The sequence below is a fragment of the Mytilus trossulus genome, chromosome 4, assembly GCF_036588685.1.
Source record: "Mytilus trossulus isolate FHL-02 chromosome 4, PNRI_Mtr1.1.1.hap1, whole genome shotgun sequence".
Lineage (NCBI taxonomy): Eukaryota > Metazoa > Mollusca > Bivalvia > Mytilida > Mytilidae > Mytilus > Mytilus trossulus.
The window spans coordinates 12,108,798-12,134,156 of NC_086376.1; the positions used below are offsets into that span (position 1 = coordinate 12,108,798).

At 32.4% G+C, this 25,359-nt stretch overlaps 2 protein-coding genes and 1 long non-coding RNA gene across 3 annotated transcripts; 1 reads left to right on the top strand and 2 right to left on the bottom strand.

The window, feature by feature from the left end:
• The first annotated feature begins 372 nt into the window (after window positions 1-372).
• LOC134713739 (microfibril-associated glycoprotein 4-like) lies at window positions 373-1,655 on the top strand. Its single transcript, XM_063575029.1, has one exon. The coding sequence runs from the start codon at window positions 613-615 to the stop codon at window positions 1,534-1,536; it is 924 nt and encodes a 307-aa protein (XP_063431099.1). The 5' UTR covers window positions 373-612; the 3' UTR covers window positions 1,537-1,655.
• A 3,943-nt stretch (window positions 1,656-5,598) lies between these two features.
• On the bottom strand, window positions 5,599-9,408 carry LOC134713740 (uncharacterized). Its single transcript, XR_010106371.1, has 3 exons — window positions 9,192-9,408; window positions 8,474-8,588; window positions 5,599-5,709 (listed from the first exon to the last, which is right to left on the bottom strand). It is a non-coding gene; the product is annotated as an uncharacterized LOC134713740 (long non-coding RNA).
• Window positions 9,409-16,931: 7,523 nt separating this feature from the next.
• Window positions 16,932-23,636, bottom strand: LOC134714694 (actin, cytoplasmic-like). Its single transcript, XM_063576175.1, has 7 exons — window positions 23,540-23,636; window positions 21,561-21,718; window positions 20,562-20,807; window positions 19,337-19,475; window positions 18,750-19,052; window positions 18,403-18,522; window positions 16,932-17,986 (listed from the first exon to the last, which is right to left on the bottom strand). Exons 2-7 carry the CDS (start codon window positions 21,696-21,698, stop codon window positions 17,781-17,783), a joined length of 1,152 nt encoding a protein of 383 aa, XP_063432245.1. The 5' UTR covers window positions 21,699-21,718; window positions 23,540-23,636; the 3' UTR covers window positions 16,932-17,780.
• Window positions 23,637-25,359: the final 1,723 nt, after the last annotated feature.

Below are 25,359 nucleotides of genomic sequence, written 5' to 3' on the forward strand. Positions count from 1 at the left end.
TCGCCGTTATGACATTTACATTATTCTCTAAAGAAGTGTTGCATATGTCAATTGGACGGGACTAATATGAGGAAGCCAGAAAAATAAGAAATCTTATTTATAGCATACGAGTTGTAAGAAGGCAAATATCTATACGTTTATCTGTATCTATAAAAGCTTGCCATCAACTCTAGATAATTTAAAGAACAAACACTAATATTTCGTCAGGATAACAAAGCGCTACTTCTGTTACATTAATTTGTAGAAAAAGTTAATTAACGTGATCAATTTTGAACATTCAAATCAATTTCTTACCATAATACATCAATACTATAACAATTAAAAGGATTTCGTGAACACCAATAATTAGACTACTTGTTACAATCTCTGAGTTGTCGATGTGACATTGGTACGATAATGCCATTAATTTTACATACTGCCGTTTTCATGATATGAAAATATTGACCCTCCACTGGTGATCGCCTCCACTGGCGATTTAATTATTGAGAAAAAAAATTGCGTTGCCACAGGACTAATTTATATCTTAAAAGGACAACTCACGGAAGTCTCAGTATTTATATGTAATTTCATTGCAATTAATACTGCAGTTTTATTTCTTTGAAAATAGAAACAATGTTTTTATTGCTGATTGTTCTGTTGTTGCTATCGTGCAGTTCTGGAGAATTAAATCAGTTTAATTGTATAGAGGTTATTCCAGGAAGATTATTTAATGACGATATTGTTTTCTCCAAAGATGAAAGCTCTTATACAGATTGCATTGCATTCTGTATGGATCATGATGAAATTTGGCTGAGTGCGTCATTACAAAAAAACAACTGTAACTGCCATAACAAACATTTCATAGCCACTGACGGAAGTACAGATTCTTCATCCACCTATTTTAAACTAGACAAGAGAACTAATAGTCATAACTGTTATGACATCTACAGTTGTTACTCCAAAGGAAACGGTGTATATAATGTTTCACTAGACGGTACGAAGGACGACTTCCATATTTACTGTGATATGGATAACGGGGGCTGGTCTGTAATACAGCGCCGGTTTGACGGTTCCTTAAGTTTTGAGAAGAGTTACGTGGAATACCAAGAAGGTTTTGGCGATGTTGATGGTGAATACTGGTTGGGTCTGGACAATATGCATACACTTGTAAGTTCTGGTGACTTTGAAGTTAGATTTGACCTTGAGGATTGGGAAGGAAATACTGGTTATGCGGTTTATAGTTATTTCTCATTGGCAGACAAAAATAGCACATATCAATTAAATATAAGTGGTTATACTGGTGATGTGGGAGATGCAGCTCGCTATCATGATGGTATGTTGTTTTCTGCTGGTACTATTGATAATGATTATTGGCCTACAAAATGTGTCGATCGATTTGGCGGTGGAGGTTTCTGGTACAACAAATGTCACCATATGAATATCAATGGAGAGTACAACAACACAGCGGATGGAAGAGGAATAAACTGGGGACAGTGGCGTGGTTATCATTATTCCTTAAAATCTGTAAGCATGAAGGTCAGACCTAAACAGAATTAACAGTAAGAAAGAGATCAACTATTTCGTGGTCGATTTTCAAAATAAAAAGTGAAAGTAAGGAAATCTATGAAAACAATTGTATTATGAATGGCTGTCAATTTTCAAATTTATCTGTGATCCCTGACAAATGAGTGTTTTAATTATGCTTTTCGTGTGATGACGAGTTACTCGGCGTTTTGCATTTCCGCCAATCTGCATTTCATTTGCGCCGCGATTTTGTTTTCAATGCGCTGATTTTTTTTCATTTGCGCCGGTTTTTTTCAGGTAAATTACAGGTGAATAGATTTAAGAAGATGTGGTATGAGTGCCAATGAGACAACTCTCCGTGTTGTTTTTCATATATCATTTAAGATCTCTTCCGTTAGCCAATTGTATTGTCAATCATATTAAGTTTTCCCCTGCTCACCACGGGTATAGGTGAAAGAAGGATATTCAAAGTCAATATGTATAACATCGGACACAAAGGAAAGTTGTTTTTGACGACAGAACCAGTTTTTACAGCCGTGTAAAGTATATAACTGATACAAGTATTTCGGACAGCACTTAGGGGACGACCATTTGATATTCGAGGGGGGGGGGGGGGGCAGGAGGATTTTTTTTTGATTGGTTATTTATTTTTGTAAACTAAGAGGACAGATTATTCATTTCCGCACTATTGAAGCAAGATTTTTCATTTTCATAAAAGCAAGGGACTGATCATTCATTTTCACAACTATATTTATGGTATTCGAAAACATTCAATTTTGTTAATTATAATAATACATGTACAATCAAGTTATTGTTTATCATTTAATAAAAATTAACCATTACCCCCTGCAGAAATTTTAAGACTCAAGATTTTATTCATAACCTCAGACACATACTTGTGTACAAGAGGACAATATCTACAAACATATTAAGATAATACATAGCGAGACAGGACAAACGAAACACAAATACATAGTATATTATAAAAGGCAATTGGTTTAATTAGATTAAGTATTTTAAACTTTTCTTCACGAAAAGAATAATTTATATACCCAAGGAAATGTATAATATACAATTCCTTGATATACCCAACCAATATACATGTATTGCATATATACAATGTACATAGTATTAAAGTTTGGTTTGTAGCCTTTTTTCAAAAGTATTGTCAAACATATTCGCCGAGCGGAGCGAGGAAAAAAAAATTTTGAAGGGTTTTCGAACCGCTGAAGGCCAAAGAAGCTAAAGACCTGCTGAGTTATTTATTTTCAACACATTCCAAGTCAGGTAATTTATTTTCAAACTACCAAAGAACAAACCATTTATTTTTTTAATAATCAAGGCTGAGTTATTTATTTCCGAAATCCTCCTGCCCCCCCCCCCCCCCCCCCCCCCACAGAATATCAAATGGTCGTCCCCTTAAAAGTTCCATCTATAAATATTGTAGACGTATCATTGCAACGACATTTAAGGTGTGAAGTAAAAACAAGTATGACTTTCTCGCGATCATTTGAAAGCAGGAAGTTTTCCAACTAATTTGTCACAATTACCATGAATTTAAAATCAGTATCGGTATGCACGTCATCTCTACTTTTTGTAAAACTGGTGTACCCTAACGACGCTCTTAAAAGCATTAACTTACCTGTAAATCCAATTATAAGAAACAAGGAAAGCAGTGCAAATAGATAAATGAAATCGGCGCAAATGAAAGAAGGAAATTTTTCAGTCAAAATCGGCGCAAATGTCATACGCCCGAGTTACTATCTACATGACAATCAGTTACTGACAACAAAAATGCGTTATTTTCCAGGAGAACGAGTGACTATATTTTAATTTATAGACTAAAAAACGAATTACTAGTAATTTGATTTATAGACTGAAATACGTATTCATTTGATGTATAGACTGAAATACGAATTCATTGGTATTGCAAGTCAGTAAAAAATAATGCGATGTAAAAGAAAAGACTCAACGAAAAGCAGGTACTTGTAAATATTCGTTTCATTTTGAACACATACAATGACGCCACACTCAGGTTAATATAAAGAAAAGTTCTGCAGACTCACAATATGCATACAGAGTTCTTTTTATGTCCATTGATGTATTTTTTAAAACACATTAGCGGATCCGGGGGTGGGGTGGGGTGGAACCCGTCCTTTTTTGGAACGATCAATACATTTCATTTGAATGGGGACATATAGCTGGAACCCCATTTGTCCTGGGTTTGGAGCCCCCTTTTAAAATGGCTGGATCCGCACCTGAAGCATCGCATTTTTATTTAATTAAAGAACAGAAATTAGTCGTTATGAAGTTAGCTATTTATTGCAATTAATGATACTTTGTAGATCCATTGCAATATGTGGAAACTTAAAGTGAATACTTGTAAAACAAAATGATGTTCAGAGAAATGAAGCAAGCACACATTTGTATTATGATCTTTAGAAATAGTACATAACTCTATATATATATCTTGGTCTTTTGTTTATGATCATTACTGGACACTAGCCTTGTTTCGCATAGAACATTCAAGGTTGAAATATTGAAAAACGCACGTTTGTATGAAGAGTATAAGAAATAAAAACAATTTACTGGACTTCAAACACTTGTTTCAGAATATCGAAACATATGGTCGTGGAAGAATAAGTAATGCGTTCAAATCGTGAATGCCAGATGCAAAATAAGGCACGTTGATACATTTTTTAGTTTGTTTTTTACTTTATTTTTAGTCGAGCATTGTATTTTTGCATGTCATTTCGTAGGTGTTTTGAACTACGAGTTGTTAAACGCTGCAAAAGTATTTTTTTCTGATAAATAATTTGTTCATGTTAATTTGTATATCGTATGCTTTAAATTTTTCAATTTAGTAATAATCATTAAGTATAAATTTATCATAATTATAACTAAACTCACATAAAGATTCAACACTTAATAAACAATTTGCAATTTAAGATGAGTATATTTTTTTCGAGCTTTTAAGTCAGTATATCTAGATGTTCAAGTCAAAATTTTGACTTAAAAAAACCGGTAAGTACTAGGTATTTAGAAAGTAGTCAACATTTTGCCATTCTTGGGTATTTTTCATAAATATTTCATTGTTTGTATATTCCTACAGATCCATTATATGTATTCTATATAGTGACTCTCTGTAGAAGGACATTAAAAAAATGACCTATTCTAATATGACGTGCTTCTTTCGCTTTGTAAACAACACTGTGATAAAATTCTCGATATATCTATACTTAGCGCAGACTCCGTGGTGTACATAATAATGGCTGTTACAATATACTTCCCACGTAAATCCACATGTATTGAAACCTATTTGCAAACCCTTTGTCGATTTAATTGTTTTAAAAATTGCAATTCAGAAAAGACAAAATCATTTTTATTCTTATTCGGATGCATAATAAAAAGAAGTAATGCATAAGAGCTCGGAGAAACCAACAAAATAAAATTTAAATAAAATTCCGCGAAAGTCTATTAATGTTTTTGGCGCATTTAAGTCATTTCAAAACATGACGTCATACAAATGAAAACTCTAGAGTTGAACGTTTTCTGTTACGTGAACTATTGACATGTCGTTTACAATTGTATTAAAATTGATTATCAAGGTAGGTTATGTTTGATTTTCTATTCTATTGCATTATTCGCATATGTACTGATTTCAGCAAGTCAACATGGCGGCTCATTGGTTACGAAATGTCAACTTTGGATTTGACGGTAGCTCACGGGAAAAACATATAAATCAACATGGTTTTGAGAATGAAACATTTTTTTTTTCAGCGGTTGTTCACGAAATAATCCGTGCAAGCTACGGATCTATTAAAATGATGAGCTTTATCTAACAGGGAGTAAAAAAGAACAGCCATACACACAGATTTACCCACCCTCGCTTCAGTTTTTTAATGATCGTATTTGTCCTATTAGAATCGAAATAATTCATGGAAGCCATAGATTTGTTGTAAATTTACACATGGCCTGGGCCGTGATATTCGTTAATTTTATCCCTCGCTAACGCTCAGGATAAAATTCGAATATCACGGCCCAGGCCATGTGTAAATTTCCAACAAATCTATGGCTTCCATGAATTATTTCTTAATTAACCATTATAGTAAAGTCTTGTCAACGTCGAACTACTTGTACTATTAGATACACGTGGTCTGGATCTGGAGCTGAACAATTGAGGCATCATTCTATAAAACAAATCTCCTGAAAATTAAAAAAAAACGAATTAGTAACTGAACATTATTTATGTGATGACTAAAATACATGTATGTAAGAAAAGCATTACGAGAAACAGTTTGAAACGACTGATATAATAATAAGAAGTATATACCATAAAAATTAAATTTCCATAAGACACCTGACCAAAATTAAAACCAAAATTAAAAACAAGGAAAACCACAAAAACACAATAATTCAAGGTTTTTATGCCCTTCACTAATATGGAGATTACGAAATCCGAGTTCTTTATTTTAATTAGATAACGTATAACCATAAAACACAGACCAAGTTGGGACTTGAGTGGCGTCACTTTAACATTCTCTATTTGTGTCCGTCTATAGCGTCTATTTGCAAGCTGTGGCATCATCTGTGTCAATTGACACATTCTCCATTTTTTTTCGATTTTTGTGGTCATGTGTTATTCCGCTCGCCAATCTTAAGTAAAGCCATACAACTAGAACGAATGAAAAGAGGGATGGATGCCAAAAGAACACTCATGCATGAATCCATTGAAGAACCAAAAATCATTGAAACAGGAAATTATGTGTCGACCGAGCAACAATAACACAACTAAAACTGTACGAAATTTAATCATGTTCTGCTCCACAAATGCAAGTGGCAGTCATCGTGTTGCTGATGGCAAGTTAACATTCAGTGAAAAAAGTTATTTCAATAGAAAAAGAAATCTTATTATTAAACAGATTGCTGATATTTTAAAATGAATTGCATGCTTTATTTCAAACAAAGGCGCGTTTAATTTATTTTCATAGTGCGATTCTTAGAACGCAATACCGTAAATCAACAAATACTAGTACGATTAAGCCGTGATGAAATTGTTTATGTAACAGTAAAAAGTATTCACTATAATTGATATCAAGATATTGATTGCCCTAGATATTATCAAAGACTATTTTTGTTTATGCTGTTTTCTTTGTTGATTAATAATGTATAGAGTTTACCAAAAAATGTATAGACTAAAGAAACATTTATATAGATAAAAGCATTAATTGTATAGAGCAAATCAGAACTTGAAACAGTAAACCAACATTTGCATTAGAGTAAAGCAATATTTGAATTAGAGTAAAGCAACATTTGCATTAGAGTAAAGCAACATTTGCATTAGAGCAAAGCAATATTTGCATAAGAGTAAAGCAACATTTGCATTAGAGTAAAGCAACATTTGCATTAGAGCAAAGCAACATTTGCATAAGAGTAAAGCAACATTTGCATTAGAGTAAAGTAATATTTGCATGAGAGTAAAGCAACATTCGCATTAGAGTAAAGTAATATTTGCATTAGAGTAAAGCAACATTTGCATTAGAGTAAAGCAATATTTGCATTAGAGTAAAGCAACATTTGCATTAGAGTAAAGCAACATTTGCATTAGAGTAAAGCAACATTTGCATTAGAGTAAAGCAACATTTGCATAAGAGTAAAGTAACATTTGCATTAGAGTAAAGCAATATTTGCATTAGAGTTAAGCAAAATTTGCATTAGAGTAAAGCAACATTTGCATAAGAGTAAAGTAACATTTGCATTAGAGTAAAGCAATATTTGCATTAGAGTTAAGCAAAATTTGCATTAGAGTAAAGCAATATTTGCATTAGAGTAAAGCAACATTTGCATTAGAGTAAAGCAACATTCGCATAAGAGTAAAGCAACATTTGCATAAGAGTAAAGTAACAGTTGCATTAGAGTAAAGCAATATTTGCATTAGAGTTAAGCAACATTTGCATTAGAGTAAAGCAACATTTGCATAAGAGTTAAGCAACATTTGCATAAGAGTAAAGCAACATTTGCATAAGAGTAAAGCAATATTTGCATTAGAGTAAAGCAACATTTGCATTAGAGTAAAGCAACATTTGCATAATAGTAAAGCAACATTTGCATAATAGTAAAGCAACATTTGCATAAGAGTAAAGCAACATTTGCATAAGAGTAAAGCAACATTTGCATAAGAGTAAAGCAACATTTGCATTAGTGATAAGCGATAACTGCATTAGAGAAGAGAAATATTTGTATGAGTGTAAAGCGACATTTGTATTATTTGTATTAGAGAAATGCGTCATTTGTATTAGAGAAATGCGTCATTTGTATAAGAGTAAAATGACATTTGAATTTGAGTAAAGAACGAATCATATAGAGCGAAACAACATTTTTTATAGAGTAAATCAACAATCATATTTAGAGCTCAGCAAAATTTGTATAAGAGTAAAGTAAAACGATTAAATAGCAAACAAACAAAACTGAGGGAGTCGGAAGAACTCCATAAGGAGTAAACCGAGAGTGTCGATTTTGGTAAGCGTCTCCTACATTGTACTACGCTAACGCATGGACCCATCCAAAATGTCACAATCAGGAATACAACGTACACAGTTAGAAAAATTACAAAGATCTAAGACCGCAAACAATACGATTGTGGCTGAGACATTGACACATCTTATCTGTCAACCAATTCGTGATGGTGATCGTTAATACTATAACGTGTTGTTTTCAGTCGTTCTTACTTATGAATCTGCTGGAACAGTTTATGTATAAGGAGCGCACCTGTTGATAGTCCGTAAAGTGTGAACACAAACGAGCTTAATGTAATAATTAGATATCTCAACGCAATACAATGGAAAAGAGGTCATGTTACTGTTGAGAAATGGAAAGTTAAAAATTTGATTTTGATTCAAGTTTGAAAACGTCCATCTGTATCAATTTCATATGTATAGTAAAGCTGAGCTTCTATATAAAATATACCTACTTTGGTCATAGAAATAGTCTGCAGATTGAAACTGTGGTATACACCCTTGACCGGAGACCGTCAGCATCAAAATGGAAAGGAATACGAAGTTTCTCATAGTTTATATTCTCTAAAACTAAATAAAAGTTATAAGTGGAATAACAAAAAATGAACTGGTTAAGACATTAAGCGTGAATTTTTAGACATTTTCAGAGCAGACACAAATTATGCTTAGCCTCCCGGAGCACATGAGATTATCCCCAGTTTTTGGTAAAGAGCGTGTTGCTTAGTTTTCTATATTTTGGCTTGTGTACTATAATTTGTCGTCTGTTCGTCTCTTTCGTTTTTAGCCATGCCGTTGTCAACAACTATTGGTTATCAACAATGAGCAAAGACAATAACGCATAGTCAGCTATAAAATGCCCCAAAATGACAAATGTAAAACAATTTAATCTAGGAAACTTACGGCTTAATTTATCTACAGAATGATGAACGATAAACAATTATTTGACTCAGCAACACACGACAACCACTAAATGACGAGTTCCTGACTTAATTGTTTAATTTTTGTGTCATTTGGTTTCTTGTGAAGAATTGTCTCATTTGTAATTATACCACATTTTATATTTTGTTTATATATAAAAAAAAAATCCAATAAATTTCAATGTTAAAAAAAAAAATGAAGAGCAAATAAAATAAAATTTTAATAAAACACCATAGCAACTTAGAGAATACTTACAGTGTACACGGAATATACTATTTTGCCTTAGATTTCTGGGTCTTTGTAAAATGATCTGTATACTTTAAGAAAACAGACAAGTAACATCAGTTTTAGATCACTGGGCCTTTGAAGGCTGTAGATTTCAAGGTTTGATCTCTACAGTCTTTTTCATTTTGATAGTATGTAAAATTAAATGCATATTTTGTTTATTTTATTTTTGATGAATGAGATGTTTAGATTTGAAAATTAGTAAAAGACCACGAACAAAGATTGTTTTTTTTTTTATGCAATGTTGCAATAATCGCATACAATTTAATGTTACAAATAAAACAAAAACACATGCCTTTGTACGTGTTTATACTATAAATCTTGATTTCATATTGTAAACAATCAGAAATGATCGATGATGGCGAAGCTTTTAATGAAGCAAATAATTTTAACTACCATCTTTACAAAAGTACAGGAAACTTTAAAACCTAAAATGTCTCTTCTTCTGAATTAATAACATTATCTACATTTGAAACTGTATCAATAAGATTTGTTTCCTGATATATTGCGCTATACGTTGTAATCATGTTATAAAAAGTTTATGATTTATATTGGTAACGATCAACGAACTCATTATGGCGTTCATAAAATTTATGAAGGGATGATTTCAATTTCGTTATTTGTAAGCTTTTGTCTAAAAGCTTCCATGTGAGCAGTAATCCTCTTTCAAGGAAATCATGATAGGAAATATAAGTCCTCGAGTGTTGTATCAACTGGGAGATATACTTTGTATGCAGACGCTGCTTGAATGTTGCTCTATAGAAACAGAAAGTTACAATAGAGAAGCTAAAATAATATTTTTTGTTTTAAAGTTTTGTTTTTAACAGAGCCTTGTAGTCAATTTCTTGATTCAAGATTTGAGGCAGATTTAATTAACTTATCTATTATCCTATATCATAAGCTCGATTGTATGTATAGATGTGGTCAACACATTCACCAAATTTTGCATCATCTACATAGCAGTAAGTAAAGTTAAAGGATACTGTTAATTTCTTTACTTTCTTCCTAATAAGTTCCTGTATTAAGTCAGATTCGTGTGAATAAAGGAACAATTCAGCAAGTTAGTTCCCATGGAAATGCTGATTATTTCTTGTTAAAAAACAATTCCTTTTAACGTAGCAAATGTTTTGTAAATCAAAAAATCAAGCATCCTGATAATGTCAGTTTCAAGGGATTGTTTGTTCGAATCGTGGTGATTTCACAAAGTAGCTACATATAGGATTTATCCATCTCTAAGATAAGATACTTGTATCTATATTAGCCATTCTTTAATGAATCAAATCAGGACCAGATCGTTTTGTTTTTTGTTTTTTTTAGTTTGGAATGGTGCAGAGAGTGTAGAAAAGGAAATGTTTTAATATATAATGCAAGATAAAATAAGTCTTAAATTGTATGTTCTCTTTAAGATCTTTAGAATTTATAAGTCTTCACATCTGATTCACGTCACATCTAGAGTAGGTAGTTTCTCGGAAACTTAAAAGTACGATCTTGAGTTGTTGATTTGTTGATGTTGATAATTAAGAACGAGATTTTGTGAAACATTTGGAAGACACAGGAATGTATCTTTGTGTGTAAGGGAACTTATGTCGTCAAGGTATCTCATACACACATCTTTTGTTGTTTGAGGCTTGATTTGGTGGAAAAACATATTTGTCATGGAGGTAGGACAAGATTTTTGCAACATTTATGGTCTTTACCGATTGATGTAGCATGGGTATTCATAGACCTTCTTTCTTAAGTCTGATTCTGACCTAACACCCGTAATCAATTCGCAAAGAGTATCTACGGATCTATATCTTATGTTTTATCCATTGCCTGGTATAAATTATATCTAAAAATCTTCAACTAAACCCATCAGTATGTTGAAGTTGTGTTTCCTATTGATGGATTAAGGCTCACGACATTTCTGGCCTTTGGACAACACATTTCGCAGAGAATCGTATTGACTATGGTTCGGTCAACAGTAAAAACGTTAAAAAAAAAGCGGAATTATATATGAATGGGAAACTAGCACAGGCGCAATCAGGAGGTTTAGACTTGAAGTCCTTATATCGTGCAACAGGTGTTTGTAATTGAAAGTTTTAGTTTTGGTTTGGTATAGGTACAAGAAATGATAGGTACATAGTACATACCGATCTTTAAAATAGAAAGGTATTTTCAAGAGAAATGATTTATGAGGATGGATATTGCCCAAGTTAAACGCATAGAAATCTTTGTTGGCAAAAGATTTTTTTTTAGAAAGTATCGTTTCCCCCCTTTTCATCTTTTCCAATGTGAATTGGTTTGAAAATTCCGTGGCTTGCAATAAACGAAATGATAGCTGTAAGTTTGAAATGGTTTGAAACAGTTGTTTTGTAACATATATTTTTCAGAGGATAAAGATTGCAAGGGCTAGTGAATAAAGCTTCGTGTAGATGTGTTGAATACCTAATGGTATGTATAACTGGCAGCAAGTCATTAACAGAGACATCATGCAGAGTAGGTGATGTATACTGACGATGACTACTACCATGACTGCATTTATGTCGAGAAGTAGAGTTGGCAATGTTCATCAAATTCACAAAGCTACACCTAGGACTAGATAGAATACGTATTTCATCAATTTTGTCATTGCAACTAGATCTATATGGTTTCGATGTTCCCAGTTGTCTAATAGAGTAATCTACTATTTCTCTACGGAGAGGTATTTAAAGAAGGGAATGAGTGTTAGTCCTGTGATTACCATACTGTTTTTGATTATACGAACTTGCATATAAAGGATTGAATTATCAGACTGGTTAAAATGCTGTTTTTAACAGTGTTGCTTGCACATGTTGCTGTTGCCTTGAACTATGGTCGCACATACGCGTATTTAGCTTTCTTTTCGTTCACCCGACGTTTGTCAATCCACAAAGGTCACACTCTATTCTGTAGACGACATTTGTAAATTTACATTTCAGAACTTCGTAGTTTCTGGTAAATAAGCTTAAGACTGTTTCGTTTGATTGGTAATGAATTGGGCATCTGTTAATAAAATCTTTCAAGTTTCGCAGTTTTTCGTTTAACATTTCGAAATAAGACAGTGTTGTCCAGAGTCATTGTATAAGAAAACAACAACCCGGTAAAAACACATTTAAAGTGTTAAATAATCCTAGAATTAAGATAATACACAATTGTTCTTTAATATATTTTATTGGAAATTTTCATAAAATAAAATAATGACAAACTCTCAATTTAATTGTTTTACGCATTGACTAAACAAAACATATCTTTAAATAGTTTACTCCGATGTCACATGACGATATCAGATCGATGAAAATCATTTAAAGTTATTATAGCAAACTCTTCTATTCGATGTACCACCAACTCTGCCTAGGCTGTAGTTGTAATTGGTCATGGTGTTATAGGACCTATCTCCTGTAATTATTTTAATTTTTTTAATAGACAAAAATACAATTTGTTAATGCCATATAAGGATAAAATAACTAGTTTAATATAATGAAGACAAGAATAAGTTTAAAAGATAATCAAAACACAGTGCAGTTTGATATTTTAAGAGTTCACTCTGTATAGTTCTACCAGACCAAAATAGGTCATGAACATTTTTTGTAAGATAGTCTGAAGTTTTTTCTTATTAGGATCTACATAAACTGTGAAGAGCAATTCTGGATTTATTCTGGATTTATCCGACAGCACAGTTGAACAGACTCAGTTTTTTACGCCTTCATAAAATGATATATTCTGAGCGGGACGTAAAGAAAATTTCTTTAGCAGGAGAAAGATATAAGTAAAAATGTTAAAATGCATGGCATACCTATATATCTAAGAGTATATGTAATATTGAATTTTATAAATATAAATTAAAAAGTAAAGTATACATTAGACCATCAGTGACATGCTGTTCCTCGCCATGGTCATCGACCCAAAGTTTGCAATGTACAGTAGTGGTACTTAAGTTTGGTACTTTTAAACATTTTTATTCGATCGTCACTGATGAGTCTTTTGTTGACGAAACGCGTTCGGCCACATTTTAATCCTGGTATCAATGAGTTTGATATTTTAAAGATAACATATCATTATTATATGCACTGTATCGACGTATTTCTATTCTGTTATTTTCATTGGTTATATGATTTGATAATGTTTGTGGACAAAAGAAAGACTGCAATTTTATTTATTTTATGTATATATTTTTAAAATCAAACGACTATAGCATGTTTGCTTGAAAAAATATTATTAAACAAGTAAACTTACTTTGGCGAAAAAAGTAGTCCACGGGATTATATGCCTCGATATTCAGTGGCATTGAAAAACCGCAATGGCAAAATAACAACAAAAATGTTGAAATTAACACGAAACGTTCCATTCTTTTTTCTTGTCTGTGGAACGTACTATTTTGTAAGAATAAACTTAAAGGCGGCGCAAAAAAATAATATATTACACATATAAGCGAAACATTTATATAGGAAGATTGATTCACATTTTATAAAAAACTGAAAAAATAAAAACAAACGTACCTTCCGTCTGCAGTTTTCAAGGCCGTCATTCGGTTAATCGAGGACTCAGTGCGTTGTTTCACATTCGTAAATATGAAGTTACAAAGGAGAATAGTCCGTAGATCTAAGAAATATTTGACCGTTAATTTGATTTATCAAAAAGAAAATTATAAAGTCAATTGCAAATTTTACAGTATGAATAATCCAGGTCGCCTTTAAATATACCAGTGGCAAAACTAGTAGGTTTTTGTATGTCACTTTTACTTTATACAACAAAGAAGTGTTACGCAGTAGTGGATTCTGAGGGAAATCGGAATGTACATGAAAACAAGGCCATCCAAACTCATTTCTTTGAAAAAAGTATGTTGTTGGAAATAAATTATGCAATATACTAAATTCAAGTCGTGGCACATACAAAGAATAAATTAACTCATCATAGATACCAAGATTAAATTTTGTATTTACGCCAAAGTGCGTTTCGTCTACAAAAGACTCATCAGTGAAGCTCGATTCCGAACATAGTTAAAAAGGCCAAATAAAGAACGAAGTATAAGTGCATTGAAGACCAGCATTCCCAAACGTTTTGCCAAATACAGCTAAGGTAATCTATTCATAATTCAAAATAATTAATTCAAACGTTTTGTAAACAGTAAATTTATAAATATGAACATATCAATGATAAATCATATAAGAACAGACTGGCTACTGCGCTGGTGGTACCCTCGAGGAATTAATATTCCACCAGCAGTGGCATCGACCCAGTGGTGGTAAATAAAGTCATCATAGATACCAGGATTAAATTTTGCAAAAGTTTGCAAAGTATTGACAAAAATAGACATAGCATGATTAACCTAATCATCGGGAAACATTTCTGTTTCAACCTGACGGGTATTCATATTATCAAACATAAATAATTGAAAGTGGGGATAAAACCTACACTGTGCGTGTTAGCTTAGGGACGATGAATAGTAGGTGTAGAAACGACAAACATTAACCTGTCTCTTCATCTTATAAATATAAATAATTGGTGCTGCTGCAAACTATAACAAATATTGTCGTATTATCTAGTCTGCTTAGACAAGCTTTAGGATTTGCAGAACCATTATACATAACTCAAACGAAAACTTATGACAGATAAGCTACATAATCGTTCCGTATCTCTTAAATCCTTATAATATTGATTGGCCATCTATAGTCCGCAAATTGTCAAAATATATCATAAGGACACAAGAGCTAGCTACTCTTCCTCATCTAATGACATATACGACAATATATATGATCGAAAATGGAAATATTGAGAATATATGATAATGTCTGTACCAAGTCAGGAATATGGAAGTTGTTATCAATCCGTTTGATGTGTTTGAACTTTCGATTTTGCCATTTAATTAGTGACTTTTCGTTTTTATGTTTTCCTCGGAGTTCAGTTTTTTGTGATTTTACTTTTTACTACAACGTAAAAGGGTATTTTTTAATACAGTTTTTGTGCAGGTTATCCGGTGAACATTTAAAACATGTGTACTTTTAATAATATATTTCATATTATAATTGCTGATAGCAAAATAAAAACGTATGCAAATATATTGATGAGCGCGGCCATTAAATAAGCTTTTGATTTTCAAATATTTTGCCTCGAGCATCACTGAAGAGAGACTAATTGTTGAAAAGGGCATATGATGCAGCAAAATGTATAAAGGAGATTTCCTCTTAAATAACTTATTTGGTCATTGGTTATTTGTGGAAAATTGAAGAAAATCGGAATTTTTCCACAACCAAAGTTTACATTAACTATCTTTATAATAAATAAAAAGTATACTGCAAAATAAAAAAAAAGATTGTTTTCATTCAAAAGTTTGACAGACAAACCTATAAATTATACCGAATCGACCGACTACTTATAATCGTGGGTATATACAAACAACAATAGTGGAATGCATTGTAGAAATAAGAATTTTAATAGATGATAAATATGCTTTCTGGGGGAAAGGTTGCAGTATTATGCATTTCTTAGAATTGCCAATTTGTGTTATTTGATAGCAGTAGTTTTTGATTGATAAAACGAGCCTATTGAACTTTATGGTTTTGCATTTATATGATTATCCCTATTCCAACTGCAATACATTATGATCCATAAAGAAAAACTAGATAAAACATAAATCATTTAAGAAAAACACACTTTTAACTTGACCTGTCATTTCTTATTTTGAATAAATCAAACTATAAAAAGTACATTTACCTTTAATTTATCATTAGCTTGATGGATGATTTTAATTGTGTTTTTACAAGAAAAAAAACAAATAAACCTTCTATTTACTAGTAATCAATAGATTTAAGAAGATGTTGTATGCGTGCTAATAAGACAACTCTCCATCGAAGTCATAATTTGTAGATCAAAGTAATATAAGGACCTCAATCAGGAGCATTGGTGTATTGCATTATAATACTGTTACCTTTAATGACTATTTACACCACTGGGTCGATGCCACTGCAGGTGGACGTTTCGTCTCCGATGATTTCACCAGCCCAGTTGTCCTCACTTCGGTGTTGACATGAATATAAATATTAATTGATCATTTTTAAAAATTTCCTGTTAAAAAACTTTGAATTCTTCTAAAAACTAAGGATTTTCTTACCACAGGAATAGATTACCTTAGCCATATTTGGCATAACTTTTTGGAATTTTGTGTCCTCAATTTGTACTTTTTGGCTTTATAACTATTTTGGTCTAAGAGTCACTGATAAGTCTTGTGTAGACGACACGCATATCTGGCGTATTGGGTTATAATCCTGGTACCTGTGATAACTATTTACAAAACAAATTATTTTGTTGATCATAGTACTAGAAAAGAAGTGAAAATTTACAGTCATATCAGACCACTTGTTTTTTACAATATTCCATTTGATGTTTATTTCGAGGATAGGGCACATAGTGGGTCCATCTGAAGTTAAAGTTCAAATTACAATGCATATAAAAAGTAATCAAGGTTTTTCAATTTATACTTATCTTATTGTAAGAGATACATTTTCTTATTTACCACTTATTTATTTACAAAAGACTTACTTTAAAATTAAACAGTTAAATACAATTGAGAATTGAAAAGGGGAATGTGTCAAAGAGACAACAACCCGACCAAATAAAAAACAACAGCAGAAGGTCACCAACAGGTCTTCAATGTAGCGAGAAATTCCCGCACCCGGAGGCGTCCTTCAGCTGGCCCCTAAACAAATATATACTAGTTCAGTGATAATGAACGCCATACTAAATTCCAAATTGTACACAAGAAACTAATATAAAAATAATACAAGACTAACAAAGGCCAGAGGCTCCTGACTTGGGACAGGCGCAAAAAGCATATTTGTAAATCACCAAAAATACGGCTAAGTTGAACTAAGATTTTGACCAACACTTACAAAGCTCGTTTTTTAGTACCAGACACAACTTTATCTAATGGTGAATAATCATGCCAAGTTTCAGTACAGAACTCTAGGGGTAGAAAATGTTAGATTGTGGAAGCGACTTTTGTAATACAGTACCACGTACAGTGACAAGGCTGATCAATGTGTTTTTTTAACATGGCTTACACAGAAGGCCTTAAATTTGTTGTTTCTATACACAACATACCTCTAAGTTACGGCGAGTAATCAAACAAGTTACATTGCCCCACTCCAAGTGGTTATTAAGTTAAAAACTGGTAATTATTATTTCGTACATTATTAATTTATTTTTTTGGATCCTAAAAAACTATGAAGGATCATATATTTAGATTTTCTTTTCTAAGGAATATCAAAACATCCACTATGTATACCGGTTAAAGAAAATATTTTATCATATTATGTATGATCTTTATAGATTTTAAATTGAATATTTTGCACCTTATCATCTATCTTGTTAACTGTCGTATCTGTTCTGGCTAGTATTGTTAATATTGCACTTTAACAATCTCCGGCGCAAAGATCATATCCTTGCTATTTAAATTGCTTTTCAATACTACGTAACACTACAATCATTATTGAGGAGAATGCATGGAACGGTTATGAACTCTGCGCTGGTGATTGCCACTTTTCCTTAACTTTTGACATTGGTTTAAAAACATTTTCTATGTACGATGCTTGATCCATTTTCGTCATATTCTTGCTTTGAAATACACATATGTCCAAAAGTGCATAGAGAACCAAGTATAGATCCTCCAATCCAAGCAGAGTATTTTCTTTCCGGAGGTGCAATAATCTTAGTGTTCATTGCACTAGAAGATAGGGCTTCCATTTCTTTCTTCAGTCGATCAGCAATACCTAAAAGGATAAATATTACGGAATCAATGTATAATTTTGCATCGCTATGCATTTAATTTTTAAAAGCTACTTTTGTCTTAGTATTTTATTCCGCTTAATATAAGCTACCCTTGATATTTGTTCCATTTTTTCATTTAAAAATAACGTGTTGTGTGACTGTCAATGAAACATCTATCAACCAGAAAGAAAATGACGACGGTGTTGAAAGTATTTTGCTTTGCTGAAACAATATAGCATGCATAGACTGTCTATAGACATTATTCAGGTATGTAGCAAAACCATTAGCAGAAAAATATACTGTGGGGAGGGGGTATCAAAATGCATAAGACAAATAAAGAAACTTTAAAATAGCAGGACAGGCAAACGACGAATAGGAAATAAAAGAAAAAAGATTTTTCATCCAATAAATTACTCACCTGGAAACATTGTGCAACCTCCTGATAACACAATATTACTGTACAGATCTTTTCTAATATCAATGTCTGACATCATAATGGAATTGTGAATCATTTCATGGATTCCACTTTGTTCCATTCCTGAAATTAATTATTAACATTTACTTAGTTATTTTATGACTCTTAGGAAGAAACAGTTAGCTATAAAGGTTAGAAACTAAGTATATTCTTGTTCCTTTCTTAATAAATCCTGTACAAATCAATCTAGTAGTTCCCACAAAATACAAACTTAACTTTTTAAGGTTTATACTATAGTTTGGAATAATAAAATAAAACGGCATAATTTCTTTTTAATTTACTAAACATACCAAGGAACGATGGCTGAAACAATGCTTCTGCGCATCGGAAGCGTTCTTCATTCCCGATTGTAATGACATCACCATCTGGTAATTCGTATAACTTTTCCAAAGATGATGACTTGTCTGACGTGTCCATTTCTTGCTCAAAGTCGAGACAAACGTAGCACATTTTCTCCTTGATATCACTTACTATCCCTTCCATATATGGGAAGACAAAATTGTGACCCTTTTCAGGCAAGATTCTTTGGAGATATGCAGTAAGGTCTCGTCCTGCGAGTTGAGAACGTTTAATAGTGTGAGGTATAGCATACCCTAAAAAAATAATTGAATAAGTTACATCAATAATTATTTTTGAATGTGGCTGTAGTATTGAGCAAGAACTACAACACATAGTAGTTACATGTATCTTATATTACAAATTGAAGTCCTATCGTATGTAATAATATAATTCAACTTCATATATACAAACATCCGCCTTTTATAAATTTATCAGAACATCATTTCAAAATTTACTGATGAATCTTATAACATGTACTCATTTACAATACTGCATCATGAATTAAACGTATAATCTATTATTCGTCTTACTTGTTTACCTTCGTAAATTGGTACAGCATTGGAAACGCCATCTCCTGAATCAAATACTATTCCTGTTGTTCTTCCAGATGCATGCAGAGATAGAACGGCTTGTATGGCGACGTAGAAAGCAGGAGCATTTAAAGATTCCAGAAAAAACTACGGATAAATAGATTAACTAATAAATGGTCGTCAATGATTGATTGCTTTTATTTTTGGTTTTAAACCACTTTTTTTTTTTTGAATGATCATGATTATTCATGTTTAGATTGAAACTTTTATTGCAGATCGAATTTAAGATTATCAAAAACAGAGTAAAAATCGAATAGATACAACATAATTAGTGAACGTGTCCAAAAGACACAGATGATTCTCCCCGCTTGCATATTAATTTGTAAAGGAACACCACTCTGGAACTGTAAAAGTGATGCTACCCAAACTTGTACTTGATACGAGTTTTCTGGTAATAAGCTTTGTGTATACGTTTCATAATATTTAGTTGAGGCAAACTTAAGGTAGAGAACGGCAACAAAAACTGCAGCAACTTTTCCATTTGAAAAGGGGCATAACTTTAGAACTGTAAAAGTGACGCCACCATAATTCAAATTGATCTGTGTTTTGTGGTAATAGGCAGTGTATGCAAATTTCATTGCATTCAGTTCAGAAAAACTAAAGTTAGAAAAAGGAAATCATTTTTGGGACGTACGAACGGCCGGACGGACGGATAAACAAAGGTAAGACTTAATGCCATTTCCCCTACGACAGGAAATATTTATTAGTAGGTAGTCCTTCTTTATCGCCATAATAAGTGCTGTCATATTATGAAAGCAGAGCCATTTCTTATTATATATATGATTGATTTTAGTGTCAAACGCCGTATTCTTCTATCTTCACTATATAAGTAGGGCGATTCTTTATAGGTGAAAAATTGAATATACACATGTGTGTAAGTACATGTAATGTATCTACTCTAAACATAGTTTAATTCAAAAGAATGTTATTGATAATGTTGATAATAATAACTAATAATATTTACAAAACAAATATGCATTATCACTGAACTAGTATACATATTTGTTTAGGGGCCAGCTGAAGAACTCCTCCGGGTGCCGGAGTTTCTCGCTGCATCAAAGATTGTTGCCTTCGGCTGTTGTATGCCCTATAGTCAGGTTGTTGTCTCTTTGACACATTCCTCATTTCCATTCTAAATTTTAAGTTGGTAAAAACAATTAAAAGACGACTTACTTCTGTCATTTTCTCTCTGTTAGCTTTGGGGTTCATTGGAGCTTCTGTTAATATGACAGGATGTTGTTCTGGAACCACTCGGAGTTCATTATAGAATGTATGATGCCACAGTTTTTCCATGTCGTCCCAGTTTGTAATTATTCCGTGTTCAATGGGATATGTCATTTTCAGGATGCCTCGTTTATTTTGTGCGTCGTCTCCAACAAAACATTCCTGTTCTGTGTAACCTTGCTTAACCATCTCGGTCTGTTATTAATAATAAAACATGTTCATACAATTTGCAGAAAAAATATATCTAATCTCATTCTAATTTAAACGATGAAACTAATATATTGACCGCCTTGAATTGTGACTGGTTAAAAATAAATTGTTTGAACAAGGGTTTAATAATGAAAAGAGTAATCGAAAAGTTCATGATTTTATTTTATTTTTGGTATCCATCATGTCCAGTAAAAAGTAAAATCACAAAAATACTGAACTCAGAGGAGAATCCAATCGGAAAGTCCATAATCACATGGCAAAATCAAACGACAAAACACATCAAAAACCAATGGACAAGAACTGTCATATTCCTGACTTGGTACAGGCATTTTCAAATGTAGATAATGGTGGATTAAACCTGGATTTTAAGCGCTAAACCTCTCACTTTGATGCCAGTCTCATCCACTTCTGTTATATTTACAAGGATGCGGGAACTAAACAGACATAATAAATGAAATATTCAAAACATGGGTACAGCAGTCATCATCGTGTAACAATTTTAGAAAGAACAATTTAACAGAACACAATTTGTTAAAAAAACATCTATCTACAAACACATTCATTGATTAGCGTGTCTGACGTCAGAAAATTTTATACGTCACATAAATTTGTCGTTCAATGTATATATAGACCGACAGCAGTCATAATCGTGTAACAATTTTAAAAGGAACAATTTAACAGATCACAAAAAAAAAACCAAAACAGTAAACGCAACTTAATGTTCATTCTGAATTATACCTGATGTCTTGGGCGGCCAGTTATTGAAGGAATAACAGCACTCGGTGCATCATCGCCTGCAAATCCTGCTTTGATCATTCCGGAACCATTGTCTATAATCACGGCAACAATGTCATCGTCATAACCGGGACCAGACATGTTTTATCTGCATTTTAAATCTGAAATTAAATATATATATAAAAAAAAAGGAAGATGTGGTATGAGTGCCAAAGAGACAACTCTCCACAAGAGACCAAAATAACGCAGAAATTAACAACTATAGGTTAATCGTACGGTCTTCAACAATGAGCAATGACTATATGATTACATATTTGATGCATAACAAATAAAAACCTCAGCATGCATAATTTAATATAATTGTTGGTGTTATTTTGGTTCCTCGGAAGTTTTATGAAAATTTAATGTATAAGTTTATGCAAAAGGCAAAACACAATTATGATCACGATTGTTTTTTGATAAAAAAAAAATCAATTTGAAATATGGTCACGATTTGTCTTTAAAATTAATTTCAAGTTTTATGAACCCTCCTTTAAATCTGTATGCTTGGTCATATCAAAATTGTTCTAAATCAAATGATGAAAACAGTTTTTTTTCCACGAATTCAAACTGTATTCTTATATATTTCTTAGATTTCGCTATTTAATAATCATATATGAAAGGCTATACCTCTCCGCTTACATAAAAGCTTAAGGGTAAATACAAACTCATTTCTTCAATAATACCCATAAAATGTTTTGTTATAAATATATAAGTAAAAATCATTAATAGCTATGCACAAGTACATAAAAAATGTGTAAACGCATGCGGAAGAAAACCTTCGCTAGCCAATGGTTACGATCTAATCCCACTCTAGAGCGGGAGTGGACCGTTATCCTTGGCTACGAAGCTGACAGAAGAAACGTATGTAATCCCCCATGCAGAGTTGTCGGTCTTTGTTTTCTCTCAAGGAACGATGACTCTGCATGGGAGGCTGAACTTTTTGGAGGGGAATAGGAATGTCTATCCACCTCTAATCTATTAGAAAAATCGAATTATTACAGAAGAGTGTCATCCCTGCACTTGCACTGCACTGTTATTTGTATGATAAACAACTGGATGAAAATTAGATACACGTAAACGTAATTCACAATAAGTAATTTAATATTTTTTTAATGGACTTCTGATATAATAAATAACAACAAACCGGAGTATACTGATTTGTATCACTACAATATAGTTATTACAGTGAGGTTGTATTCCCTGTCATGATTTATTTATCATCAATGCACGAACTTGTCTCAGATTGTTTTTTTATATCTGTACATTAACCTCACTTTAGATATAGAGATGCGATTTTTTTTTCTTTGACATGTGCTTGTCATCGTCCACAAGGACTTGCGGTCATCTGATGTTCAGTACTTTAGTACTTTGATATTATTTAGTTTCATGTACTTTATTTAAACATGAGTTATGTCCCTTGAACTTTTACCTGATATAATGTCTATTAATAGTATTAAGTAGTGGTAAACATAAGTTCAGCAAGAAACACCATATAAGGAATATAATTTTAATAAAATCATTTCTATATTTAATAGACTTATTTACAATCGCATCTCCAACTGATATTCACCGTTACAATTAAAGGTAAGACAACTCTGATATGAAACAACTAACTAGGTAATTTAGGTATTGACAACAATCCTAGTTTTCGTATTATGTATACTAATCAACATTTTTAGCTAACCTGACCTGATGAATCATGTGAGCTTTTCTTATCACATGGCATCCGTCTTTCGTCGTAGTCCGTTAACTCTTTCAAAAATCTTATATAAAAATGCTAGTAACCAAACCTATTTGGTCGGTTCCGATTGCACACGCATCCATTGTGGCATAATTTTCGGTTTCTATATTTGGAACAACAACAACATATCAACGTGACAAATGTAAAACATATTCAAAGTCGCATTTAAAGACGTAATAACTAATTGAATCAAACGTACCTGTTCAGCCATTTTTATCTAAATTATGTCAAAAATATTCATCTACACAAGAATGCTTCTCAGACACCGGATCTTGAAGACATGTGACTGTAATGTGGTTTAGTCGTTTCATTACAAAACAAGCGAGTTGAATTAAAATGGTTCTTAATAGTTACATATATCAAAGTACTGACAGCTGTGGATAGTCAAAATCACTTGTCTCAGAAAAAAAATCACATATCTATACCTGAAACTGAGGTTAATGTACCGAGATATACTTTTTTTCTGAGTCTAGTTTGTGCGTGGATGATGAATAAATGACAGGAAATTCAACCTCACCGTCACAGGCACTCGTCTCAGATTTTCCCCCCTATATACCTTTATGTTATATTAAGGTATATAGGGAAAAAATCTGAGATAAGTGCCTGTGCTCACCGTAATTACTATTGTATTGTAGTGATAAAAACCAGTATACACTGGTTTTTTGTTATATATTACCCGGTATATTACTACAACAGTTAAATGTATAAATAATTTTCATCCATTTGTATATCCATCTATTCTACTATTGCAGTGCAGGTGTATGGTGGACACTCTTCTGTAAAATTTCGATTTTTTTCTTAAAGATTGGATACGAGTAGGCATTCATTTCCCGCGAAACCGGTTCTTGTGGGAATTGTGACAAAACGTTCTTGAGGTTTTCTTCCGAATGCGTAACACAATTTTTGGGTACGTGTGTTTCGATATTATCAATGGTGTTTTACTTATATATCTAAAATTGTTGGGCTGATGTTTAGACGAGTTTTCAATTTAGACTTGTTTATAATTTTTTCCTTTGGGCTTGTATCATATTTTCCCTGCGGTTTATATGATCCGTTTATCCTATATTGACCCTTAAAATTGAAGAGTCTATCCTAAATTGAGGGTAAATTATATGGCCTTCCAAATACCGTTTCGATCCCTAACATCACTGAAGAGACATTTATTGCCGAAATCCGGATCTGGTGTACAAAAAAAAAATATTGACACCTTATGTTTGTGGCATAATATCTTGGCCAAAATTTTATTGTTTTCTTTTTAGTATTAAATGGATATTAAGATCCATTTTGTTACATTTTGTGATCAATTTTATTTAGCAATCGCCAATGGCAGTCAGCAGGATTAAAGAGCATCAGTCGTTCGACCTGTTAGTCAAGTGATTTTTTTTTTTATACTTTTTCACTTTTTTGTTTTTTTAGAAAATGTTGTTTTTGCTGTATTTAGGCCCTTTTACAACGAAATTTGTTTTACATGCATACGAATAAAAATTGCGGGATTTATCCGGCGCAATCAAAGGTTTGAACCTAGTGTTCAATTTAGACTTGTTTATATTTTTTTTAAATATACTTTTTAACTCTTTTTGTCTTTTGGAAAATGTTGTTTGTGCTGTATTTAGACCCTTCTACAACGACATTTGTTTTCCATGCACACGTATAACAATTGCGGTTTTTATTCAACGCAGTCATAGGTTTTCCGTTTATACTTGTTTATATTTATTCGTTTGGGCTTGTATCATATTTTCACTCCGGTTTATATGATCCGTTCATATATATTGGCTCTTAAAATTGAAGAGTCTATCTTAAATTGAGGGTAAAGTATATGGCCTTCAAAATACCGTTTCGATCCCTAACATCACTGAAGAGACATATATTGTCGAAATCTAGATCTGGTGTACAAAAAAAATATGGACACCTTGTGTTTGTGGCATAACATCTTGGCCACAAGTTTATTGTTTTCAGTTTAGTTTTTAATTTATATAAGGATCCATTTTGTTACATCTCGTGATCAATTTTATTTGGCAA